Source organism: Centroberyx gerrardi, chromosome 18, assembly GCF_048128805.1.
Source record: "Centroberyx gerrardi isolate f3 chromosome 18, fCenGer3.hap1.cur.20231027, whole genome shotgun sequence".
Lineage (NCBI taxonomy): Eukaryota > Metazoa > Chordata > Actinopteri > Beryciformes > Berycidae > Centroberyx > Centroberyx gerrardi.
In genome coordinates this window covers 17,923,796-17,935,718 of record NC_136014.1, presented here as the reverse complement: position 1 = coordinate 17,935,718, position 11,923 = coordinate 17,923,796, and the positions used below count along the sequence as shown (strand labels likewise).

General features: G+C 44.1%; 1 protein-coding gene across 3 annotated transcripts in view; it reads right to left on the bottom strand.

The window, feature by feature from the left end:
* The window catches only part of runx2b (RUNX family transcription factor 2b), a 41,099-nt gene that overhangs the window by 13,796 nt on the left and 15,380 nt on the right, over positions 1 to 11,923 (bottom strand). For 2 of the 3 annotated variants that reach the window (XM_078289845.1, XM_071923342.2), the window contains exons 3-5: positions 8,094 to 8,356; positions 6,165 to 6,321; positions 3,808 to 3,912 (exon numbers count right to left, since the gene is read on the bottom strand). In XM_078289845.1, the coding sequence (XP_078145971.1) occupies positions 3,808 to 3,912; positions 6,165 to 6,321; positions 8,094 to 8,356 (525 nt within the window). Of the gene's footprint in view, positions 1 to 3,807; positions 3,913 to 6,164; positions 6,322 to 8,093; positions 8,357 to 9,425; positions 9,591 to 11,923 lie in introns of those variants that run through there. The other variant, XM_071923343.2, reaches the window with a different exon arrangement.

Here is an 11,923-nt window from a genome sequence, read left to right as displayed (position 1 = left end):
ATCTAAATATTACCACGCAATTAGTATCTCTGAAGTATCTGAGCTCTGAGGATCTTGGCACTGCAGAATAAAGCACAATGACTGTTTTGGGAAACCAAGCCCAGGACATTCAACAGGTAATACCACACTACGAGTGCATGTAATGGCATGTGTATGTGATGACACTATTTAGAGATGGTGGTGGATTGCCCTATCGTGTCATCATGACAGACGTGTTAATGAATGCACCTCGCTTACTCATGCTTTTCCAAGGAGTAACAGCGCTCAGTGTAGAAGAAGAATTTTAATAAGGTGTAGCTTTTTGGCAATATTTCTGACATCGTACTAATACAATAAGGTTGTTTAGGCGTGTGTGTGTGTGTGTGTGTGTGTGCGTGAGAGAGAGAGACCTAAGTCACAAAAGAGTTTGGCTAGGCAGACAGGTCTCCTGAACCACTAATATTGTCTGCAGGCCTGTAAGTAACCAGGGCCTCTTCACCAGGCTTGTTAACACCCCGACCAAAGCCGAACCAAAAAAACCCGACCTCGTCCCCGAGCCCAGACCCCGACCCAGTGGCTTCAAACACCAGCGGCAAGAGCAGAGAGGGGTCTGACCGCTAACCTCCACCGCTGACACACACACACACACGCACACACACACACACTCAGGGACACACACTTATCCACCAAGCACAAGGGCATACACATTCATTAACTCTCTCTCTCTCACACACGCACACACATAACCACTGCAATATACCACAGCAATATATGTGTGACGCCACAATGGTTTTTGTCACCTCCCATGTTTGTCTGTCATCAATTAACTGTAATGGGAATAGTGGGTTTGGACAGAAAGCCTTGTATATTGTGTTATTACGGCTTGGCTATTATCACTCAGGAAGTTTGTCTCAGCTGGCCACAGTCACCGACAGGAGCAGCTGAGAGGAGACAGAACCTCCTATAAAAGCATATTGGTTTAAGCAACCACTCCCTGTCTATTAGCCCAAAATGACATTTAATGAGACCTATTAGCGCTGCTCGAAATCAGCACTGCTGCTACACTAGACTAATGACACCAATAACACATACTCTCTCTGAGACACATGTCGCGGGGGCGCACACACACACACGCACGCACACATACAAACACAGACACTAACACACATAAACATACACGCATACACCGATTTGTGCACACATGCAATAATGTAAATTCATATACGCATGCATGAAAAAACACGCGTGTACATGCACACGTGCAGACATAGACACACAGATATACGTACATGCACATACACACACACGCTGGGCTGTTGGTGCAGCGGCAAACCACAGGGTAACCAAGAGCTGTCAACCGATTAAACACAATGAGAGCCACAGAAACCGAGTTAGCCTCCCGCTAATAACACGGTGGCCAGAGGGACCTGACTAACCGCTCACCATACCCACCGTATCCACACACACACTCACTATAGGCCTCTGGAGAAGGAGAGGGGAATCATACCACAGATCTCTATAGTAGGCCTTGCTGATATTAGTCACTCTGACCGCACAATTAATGAACAACAGCTCAGCTACAAAGTTCAGAGATATGAGCCTCATTTATTCTCCGGAGGACCCAGTTCCTCCCGCGCTGATATTGGATAAGGAATCACTGGGGAAGTCACGTCCCTCATGAAGACTCATATGGCTACCATAAGGCTCATCAAACACACCAACACAAAATATCCTTCCTGAATGAGACACCCACAGCGAGGCAATACATTAACAAGAGGCCAGGGCTAAAAAACTCCCAACAACATCAGAAAGGGGGGTGCAAAAAAATCAATAAAAATATAAAGAGTGGTTGGGTAGTTAAGATAACTGAGTAATTATAGCCCTTCACACCCTGAATTGCGGCCAGTCTCCGGGCCCTGTTGAAATCTACTCTTATTGTCAGCTTGTTTCCCAGAAACAACGCAGTGTTTTTACAGAGGAGGGACACAGACTGCCAGTGTATGTCAGGCTTAGACAGCCCACTGTTGTTTCTCTGCGTGTCTCCGCGGACCCCTCCCTGTGGGCCCCCTCCCTGGCCCGGTGTACCACAGGCCTCCTAATTACCCACTCGTTTAACACAAAATAGAGCTGTAATGGCCGACAAAGCCCCCATGTGTCAATGAAGCGTTCACAGATAGAATCACAGCTTGGAGACAGCCGGTTGCTCTCTGCGCTGAGGCCCGGAGGAGAGAGAGAGAGGCGCGGTTGAGAGGGCACATGTGTGTTTTGCCACCCTCCGACCTGGGCTTAATGACCCCTGAGAGGGAGACGTGTTCTGGCTGTAGTTTCGGGGTAAATTACACCAGCGCTGCAATTCGGACCACTTAAGAACAAACTAAAGAAGTTCAGGGGTTACGTATGATGACATACTTTTTATTAGCTAAATTACTGTCCTGAGAAAGTACTTGTCTAATATGCAAAGGAAGATGTTGAAAAGAAAATGAGTTCAGCTCCACATTTTTTTTTAAAGCTGTCTCCAGTCCGCCACAAATGGGGCAGCCAAATGATAGAGGGGAAGAACAATGGATGGCTAAACTGTGACGTACCGTAACTATGCCAGAATGTAGTGTCATGCTCATGGCATGACCTGAGATTAGGTGGTTTTATGCATGTCTATCCACTGATTTAACCTCAATTCACGTATGTCCAGGCTCCCAGTGAGGCTTTTTGGACAAGAATGCAGACTTGTTGTTGAGACGAAATTCGGCTTTTATAAACAAATTCCGTTCTGACTCCCATCTGCCCGTCACCAAATAACAGGAGTTGTTTGGAAGTCATCTGAGGGGGGACAGCAGATGCACAGGAAATGCTTTTGATCAAACAAGATGGCTAGAGAGAGAGTGAGCGAGACAGAGAGAAACAGGGTGCGACTGTGTGTGTGTGTGTGTGCGTGTGTACACGTGCATTTGAGGACATACATGTGCCTTTGTTTCAGTGTGTGTGAGCCGATGAACGCTGAATGTGTGCGTGTGTCTTTTTGTGTGCGCGAGGCGTTTCTGGCGCCATGGGCAGGTTTCCTACAGCAGAGAATGATGGTGGTACTAATCCCAGTGTCTCCAGGCTCCTCTGTGTCTCTGTGCGTCCTCGTGCCATATGTGACGGGGCGGGTGGAGGGTTGTTTGTGATGTGATATTGTTCATTCAGACGCCATGAGATGAGAATATGTTTTTTTTTATGAATAGGGAGGAGGGTTGGGGAAACAGCTGCATGCCAGACCAGTTGGCACTGACGGCTATAGTAAAGTTTTTTTTTCCTCCTCAGTTGTTTTTATATGGCCCATTAAAATGAGCTGATGCTAGCACTCTGCTACCCAGTGTACCCTCTCAGGAATACTCTCTCTCTCTCTTTCTCCTTCTTTCTCTCTCTCTCTAAAACCATCACATGAGAGGCTAAGCTGTTTTCTGAGAAGTCAACTTAATTAAAAACCTGTTGATTGCTACTTAAAACAATCAAAACTTTTTTTTCCAGTAAAACTCATTCTTTTTGTTAATTAACTTGTTTTATTAGCCTGTCACCATTTCAGGCGGGCATCCATTTTTACTCCAGTGCCTCCAGACCGCTGCCATTGGCTAGCTGAAAGGCCAGCCACGCCCACAGCTTCGTCAAAGGCAAATGGGAACTGGGATGAGTTTGTTGTTTGGCTGTGTGTGTGTGTCACATATACAGTTTGTACAATTGTGTATGTATACACCTGTGTTTATGGGTTTGTATGTTTATACTGTCTGTGTGTTTTCCTGTGTGCATGTGAGTCCATATTCCCATACTGTATGTGCGTGCGTTGGTACTCACTCCTGGGCTCGCGCGGTCCGTCCACGGTGACCTTTATGGCTCGGTGGTAAGTGGCCACTTGTGGTGGGTTGGTGAATACTGTGATTGTCAGGGTGAAGCTCTTGCCTGTGGGAACATCAAACAACATCAAATGACAGGCCATCCACAAGGACAATGTCCTGCATTCATCGCTAAACCATCCCCAAGTCACAAGTGTGGTTGTGATCCCATAATAGCCAATACAAACTGGGACAAATCGGCTTTAAGTGGATTAACGGCAGACAACATTGGACGTTTGAGAGGGTCTATTTAGGTTCTTTGGCAGAGTCTAAATAGAAGATTGACTGAAGGAGCCAGTATCTTGTTATCCAGAATTTCTCCCTGTCTAACCCTCTGTGAGTGGGCGAGAGGCATTTTAATAGTCACTTCCTTTCTTGATAATCCCCAGCAGTTGTTGCCTTGGGGTTGAGTTTGTGTGTATGTGTGCGTGTGTGTGTGTGTGTGCGCGTGTGGGTGCATGTGTGTGAGCACAAGGAATGCTATGAATCAGAGCGCAACAGCCAACTCAGCACAAACACTAACGTCTGAGGTATGCAGATGCATCGTGTAACCATGGTTACGCACAGGAAACGGGAAGTGGGGGGCAGGTTGCAGCAGCGACTCATCGGAACAGCTGTCCTTCCAGCCACACCTCCCCCCCCCCTCCGTACCCATCCGTGTCCTCCACTTCTCCCATCTGCTTTAGCCCGCTGTGAATATGCCATTAAAAGCACTGATAAGATGAGCGTGGAAGATACCATCACAGATGCAACAGGTGGCCCACATATCTGATCTGATGCTCATGTGGGTGAAGTGGAGCAGGCTCATACCAGTCATCTATGATAAAGTGGGACACCAACTCCATCGCCTCCATGCAATCCTCATTACTGTCATCTGTCATCAGCTATCCATCTTACTCGGGCTTATTTAGTTATCAATCCTGTCAGCTTGTTCTCATCCACCACTACTGTTGGTTTACACATGTCTTACTACACTATTAAGTCTAATGATGTTATCAATCGTATCCGATTACTTGGAGTTATCTGTCCTATCCGTCAATGCTGACAACATACTGTGGCACAATTTCAGACCTCTAATTGTCGCTCCTTGTCCATCTCTGTTGGCTCTCTCCATCTCTCTGTGCATGGCTTTTAGCTATCTAACATCCTATCAGTTTGCTCTGCTTGTACTTATCTCTGTCATTGCAGGGTATTCATTTCAGACACCTCGTAGTCTGATCTCCCCTGGCTCCTATGTCATTTCCTGTGACTAGATTCTGTGTCACAGCGAAAGGACGCACAAGGTCTCCATGGCAACAGGTCCTCCACCGTGCCTCCTCCACTCTCTATACTCTGTCACCCCCTCTTCCCTCCCTCCTGCCTCTGTTCCTCCTTGGTCCTCCTCCCTCTTTGACAGCTACTACAGCGAAGGAAACTGAGAAGAAAACTTTAGTCACCTCAGCACTGGTGGACATGTTGACAGCCCTTATCACTGACAACTCATCGGAGAGGCCATTTTGGCACGTTTTACAGCTTATAGAAAATAAAAAATCTCGGAGAAAATATTTCCAGAACGCTGGGAGACGGTGAAATTCACTACATTGCATGTCGCTGCAGAGAGAAAACGTCCTCGGTGCCAAACCTCTTACCGTAAATGAGATGATTTAGTTACACAACGTGTAATTGATGCAAAGAGCAACTCGGGCAATGCCAAATATTCAGGGAATGCCATTTGCCCCAATAGGACTGCGCTACTGCCTAGCTCCCTCAGAGCCTGAGGACATGTGGAGAGAGTGATCAGCCGCCAGGCTGCGGCACCACCCAGCATGTTTATTAGCTTGAATTGTGCTGTGTCATGCCAGGTAAATATAAAGGTCACGCAAGGACTCGGGATGAATTTTTTTTTTTTTTTCTCATCAGATGAACAGTTTCTTATGCAGCTGATGCTGGACAGATGCACTTTCTGTCTTGTTCAAAGCTCTGTTTCTTAAACTCTGGGCCTGGACCCAAAATAGGACACGGGTCGGTTTCAAGTAGGTCTCCATATGAGAGCGATAATATGTTTTAGAGAGCTTGACTCTCAGGGCAAAACTAAATTTCTCACCTGGGTCCCAGGATAAAAAGATCAAGGAGTCTCATTTTAAAAGAACGAGAGCGGGAGCGATATGAATCACCACTCAGACACTAGGAGACGGGCGGTGAGATTTGATCCTGGAGTGAGAGAGATCATTATGTGGTTGCCACGTAGGGAATGTGACCACTAATCCACACCACTGAACCTAATAGCTCCTCCTGAGTAGTAATGCTCGGTGAATGGAGCACAGAGCATTTGGGCCTCACCTCTCCCACTGCGGCCCACGAAGCGCAGGTCGTTGAAGCGCGCTACCTGGTTCTTCATCACCCCCGAGGCGTTCCGCAGCTCGGCAGAGTAGTTCTCATCGTTCCCCGCCATTACCGTGACAACGGTGCCATCAGGTATGTCTCCCAGTGCCACCACCTGTCAGGGAGCATAAGGATGTCAAAGGTCAAAGGGCAGCAATAACATACACTATTTAGATCAGTGGTTATTAAACTTTTAAGGGTAAATAAGACATTTAATCTCTCATCCTGGGACCCAAAATAATGAAAATATACTGCTGGTCTGTATTATGACCCATTCTCTTTCTCTCTCTTTAAGAAACTGGGAAAAATGGTCATCCAAAAAAAAAAAAACATTAGTATCATACGGGTGACTAGTCTTTTCTATGAATGCAGAGTTCAAATGCCAAAAGCTGCACATCAAAAATTCTGTTATCATTCTCAATTTCAGAAAAAATAAAAAAAAATAAAGATAATGTTACAGACTTGTGTTACATCATATGATCCTGCTAGACTTGCTTCCAAATTATGTTGATAAATTGGTTTAATTTCGTAGTCTCACTCCTGAAGCAGCCATGTTTGATAAGATGATAAAGGTGATTAGAATCACGTATCAATTTAAGAGGTCTTTAAAATAAAAGGCCTTGTATTATCATTTAGACTATTGGATGCAGATAAAAGGCAATGAGTAGGCCTACAGAGGTGCAATAATTACAGAGAAGAAATAATAACAGTTAAATAACAGTAAATTTTTTTAAAAAGTGTCACATTTGATTTTGAGCCAAGACTATAGCTATAAAGTTCCCACTTGTGTCTTTGATCCATCCTTGAAATAATATCTGTCAGGTAATTAATAGGCCCTTTCCTGTAAAATAGAAAATAGTCAAGCCTTCAAAAACACCTATAGGCCTTAAATGTACAAAAAACAAATAAACCATTACTCTTTGGTGTATGTTAAAATTAAATATTTTTATCTCTGCATTTCTGCATATTACAAGATCAGTGAAAGTCAACATAGCAAAGACTGACCACATGATAAAGTATTTTTTTCTAAACGTTCTATTAAAAACTAATTATTAAAGCAGTGGTTATAATGACTTAATTTTTTCTTATAATTTTCACATATGATGAAAATTATTGACCAAAATACTAAATTTATAATCTTGAAGACAAGTTGTTCATTGTTGCAGTATTCAATAAAGGGTTTTCTGAATAAGACACTGCCTGGTAAATTAAAATATGACTGGCAATAAATAGAATCTAGTTATTCTGACCTTAAAAATTTGGGAAGAAAACAATACTGACATGTGATTCCATTATTTTGTTTACAACATACATTTCACTAAACAGCCACACTTTCTCAGAAAATGTTTCTAACCCAATAAACACAACATGCCGTTTTCCCTTAATACTTCCTCATTTAAAATGAATTGAGGAGGATAAATTTAGTAAACTAAGATACCATTAATAAAAACATACCAAAACAACACATTGCAGCATCCAAGCCTGCTGGTGATGTTTTGATCATGATTTATCATTTTTAATAACAGGCCACATTCGTTATTTTTCAGAAGCTGTAATAAATTCAGGTGGGATAACAACTATGAAAATCGTATAAGTGGGGCCAGAGAGTGGAGGATTAACCCACACCAGCTCAGTTTACCAGCGTTTCACACTGCTACAAATCAAAAATGATACGAAATTCATATTACATGTGATATAAAATAGTATCAAACTAATGTAAGTTATGAATCTTTTAGGGAAAAATCATGCAGTCATTCTTTTCTAAAAACTATTTTTGTTGATATTGGTGGTTGTTTGCCTTATGATGATGATCGACTGGAGGTCACGCTGTATACTGTAGTTTACCCACCTTTTTATTTACCACCACATCACTGAGTGGGACCTTACCTTAAAGGCGACGGGTAGCGTTTTGTTGCACCGCCAGTGGGAGGGCAGGACCGAGCAGAGAAAATTGGGGCTGTCGGTCCGCACCAGCTCGGCCGGGTGGTCGGCGATGATCTCGGCCATGCTGCGGTTTTCGTGGGGACGCAGTCTTGGCACCGCCGCCGCTGCGTCCGGCTGACCGGCTGGAGAGCTCACATCGTTCATCTTCCCCGGGACCGGCTGGAGGCTACTGGACGGCGGACTGAACCTCCGACTGGCGCTGGGATCTACGGGAATTCGCATCACAACAGCCTGGATTATCAAAAAAGGCACCAAAAGGCTCTCCAACTCCTCTCCCTCTCTCTCTTTCTCTCTCTCTCTCTCTCAGGGCGAAACTCCGAGTGTGCGCCGCTGCTTGCTGAACCTCAGCGCGTCTGCCAATGGAAAATGGGACTTGGTGAGCGCACTCAGCGTTTCAAAACCCTCTCCACTACAAACTTTAGTGGGCGCCTTCAAACGACATAAAATATACTTCTCCGGCTAGAAAAACACCCCTTGAAAGCTTGATGATGTTGTTTAATGACACGGTCTTTTCAAACTTCTCGGGGGAAGCGTCCATGCACCATAACGCAGGCGTAGTCGTTCATGTGTGGATATAAATAACATCAAATAAATGTCCAAGCGCGTAATAGCCTATACAATTATAAAAAAAAAAGACGTCTAAAATGGAACAGTCGACCCAGATGCTCAAAAAGTTTTTGTCTCTCTCCTTTAGTGAAAACTCAAAGCGCTGCTCCAGGTGCGTCATTGAAGTCTTTGTGCCAAAGTGAAAAGCTTTCTCAGAGCCCGCAGGCTATGTACACACAAAAAAGTTTTCAAAGTCAGAGGAATAAGCTTTTTTAACAATACTTAAGAGTACTATTTATAGCCGCGCGTCGCCAACTAATTGTTCATATTTTGCCATGAAGCCGCTCGGTCGAACCGCACGTTTTGCATATAGGGTTAAAAAAGGTTGATGAAGTGGAAAAAAAAGAAAATCATCGCCGGTGAGATGAAGGAGGCGGAAAAACGAGAGCCGTTTTTGTAGCCGTAAATGTGGTTAGTGTTTGGAGGCCGGGGTTTCCCGTGCTCAGGCTTTTTGTGGTTTATATAGCTCAAGCGCCCAGCAATTATTGCGCTGATGCGACTCCAACACGTGGTGTCTGGAGTCAGATCCATTCCCTCCACCATAATCTATCACGCCTATAGACGGCTGGACAGGTCTATATCTAATGTCTGCACCCACATAAAACACACAGGGGCTACGCTTCAGGCATGCATCTTTTCTGCTGTTATTCAGTAAACAGTTTCACATACCGACATGTTACCATTCCCCTGGACGATCCATGCACTCCTGACTTTGGAAGTGATCATTTTGAGTCAGTAACACGAATCAGTCCATCAGCCGTGTAGTATTACCACTATCTGACAATATGCGGTTCAGAAGATCGTTCAGAGAGCCGAGCTGAGGTAAGAACAGAAGTTGCTCTCTATACGGTAAGAGTGAATGAGTCACCGGAGAGCCGGGACTCAGGTAGAGGTGCAGGAGTAGAGTTTCACTCGGTCGCAGGGGAGAGCTGTTGTGCAGGTATCCAGGTACTCAGCTCCGCACAAATGTTATTTTATGGTGATTCACCCGTGTGGCCGTTTGCTGTAAACCTGTTGCGCCTTTTATGTAAAATCGAATTTGACACTTTGATTTGCCACTTACACCACCTATTATGAAAATTAAATAATATTTAAAAAAATGTAGTTGAGGATAATGTATCAAACGGAGCCCCTCATGGCACCAAAAAACGCCGTTTGGAGCCTTTTGACAACTTACACATGGAATCATCCTTACTTTACGAAACTTATTGCCTATTCATATGTATCTCTCAAAATGAATAATGCAAAATATTTTATTCACAGCATATAAGTTGACATATGAGTTTTTCCATGGGCCAAAGTAAGACAAAAAACAAAACAAAGAAAAATAAAACGTGCACATACATGCAAATATCACTTTGCTTTTTTGCTGGGAAAAAAAAAAAAAAAAAAAAAAATCAAAAACAAATTACATCCCTACATAATTACAATTTCCCATTTGGAGTGAACATTAAACACTAAAATGAGACCTTCTAATCAAAGAAATAAATAAATGTGCTATACTCTGACATTCAAAGCTGAAATGTTCCATGTTTTAGTATAGGAATCGATGTGCAGAGGTTCAGCTGGTGTGTGAGTGAGCAGGCCTGTTTGCCTGCTCCTCATGTGTCTACTGTAGAGGGCATCCTCTACCCTCTCTGAGCTCCTTCACAGACTCCATATCTCAACAGCTCTCTCTACTCATCACAGCTCAGTCTGCTCACCCCCCACCACCCCCTGCACCCCCCCCCAAACCCACTCCACCCTCCGCCCTGATTACCCATCAGTCTCCCAATGAGTCTTGGAGTGCCACATCACACAACAGCAGTGTGACACCACAACATGTGCAACGCCACTCTGTGTTCCCTTTCCACTGCTCCCAAACACGCTTTATTGCACTGTCTTTATGACAAAGGCCTTTGATACTCTGGGCTTATTTCAAAATGAAAGAGACTACTAGGAGGCACAGCTGTCAGGTTATTTGTATCCTTTCAGGTTTTTGCAGCTTGTTTTGATGCTGTTAAGTTGGATATAGCTTTATACATTTCACGTTAAGATTCATGTATTAAGACAAAAAAGGTTTATGCGCAGCACCACAGCCTAAGTACTTGAATAACTTGAAATAACTTGACTTCTTGTGTTTCATATGAGTATGTATGTGTGTGCGTGTGTGCATGTGTGTGTGAGGGAGCTTGCGTCGAATCGTGTGCATGTGTGTGCGCATGTGCACACGCGTACACATATGTGTGCGTGTGTGGTGGCTGTGTGTGTGAGGATGTGGGAGGGATATATATAAAGTCTGAAAGCACTGACACGCATCTGGCACCTCGTCATGTGGACGGGAGGAAAAAAAAAAGAGTGATTGAGTTACACTTCCCCTCAATGTGCCCCAAACGGCAGAAATATGGTTCACATTGTCCAACATTCTCAAAGATCAGCTAACAATTTATGGATGGATAAATGTGAATAGTAGTAATTAAATCTGTAATAGTGATAAACATGGCCTTGCAGGAACCGTGGAGCCAGTTATTCCAACAGAGTTAAGTTTCAGCTCCGATAATATCAGTTCTTCACCACTGAATACATTTGGAGTAATGTGGAAAACATCCTAAACGTTGCAGTGGAATTTCATTTTGGAACTGTTTATATGTATGGTTTAGGGATGACAGAAATATCAACACACAAGTCAATTTCATATCATCAATTTGATCAACGTTAATACATATTTGTGTGCTGATTTGATTGAAGTTTGCACTGGAATTTCATTTTGGTTATGAGTAAAATAAATATCAACGCGTGCATCAGTTTCACATCCCCAATTTGATCAAGCCAATCAGCTTCGATGCATATTCATTGTATGCTGATACTCACATTTTTAGGGCCAACTAATCAGCTTTAAATGTAGATATGCTGCTCTCTGTTATCGTCCCATAAGAGGCAGCGGCAGTCAGAGCCCCCTTTTCTTCCCAGCCCTCTGCAGGCCCCTGCCGCCCCCTCCACCCCGGTGTAGTCGTGACTTAAGCCCTGACAAGCTCAACTCATCAAAGAGTGTTTGTCCCATCTGACTCCGCTTTGCCTCTCCGCTGTACATCCAGCATCTGTCTTCCAGCTCCCTACAGGATACGGCCCGCATTCATACTGCAAGGCCCGCTGTCTGGCTCTCTGTCATTCAGAGGTAGGGTGACCTC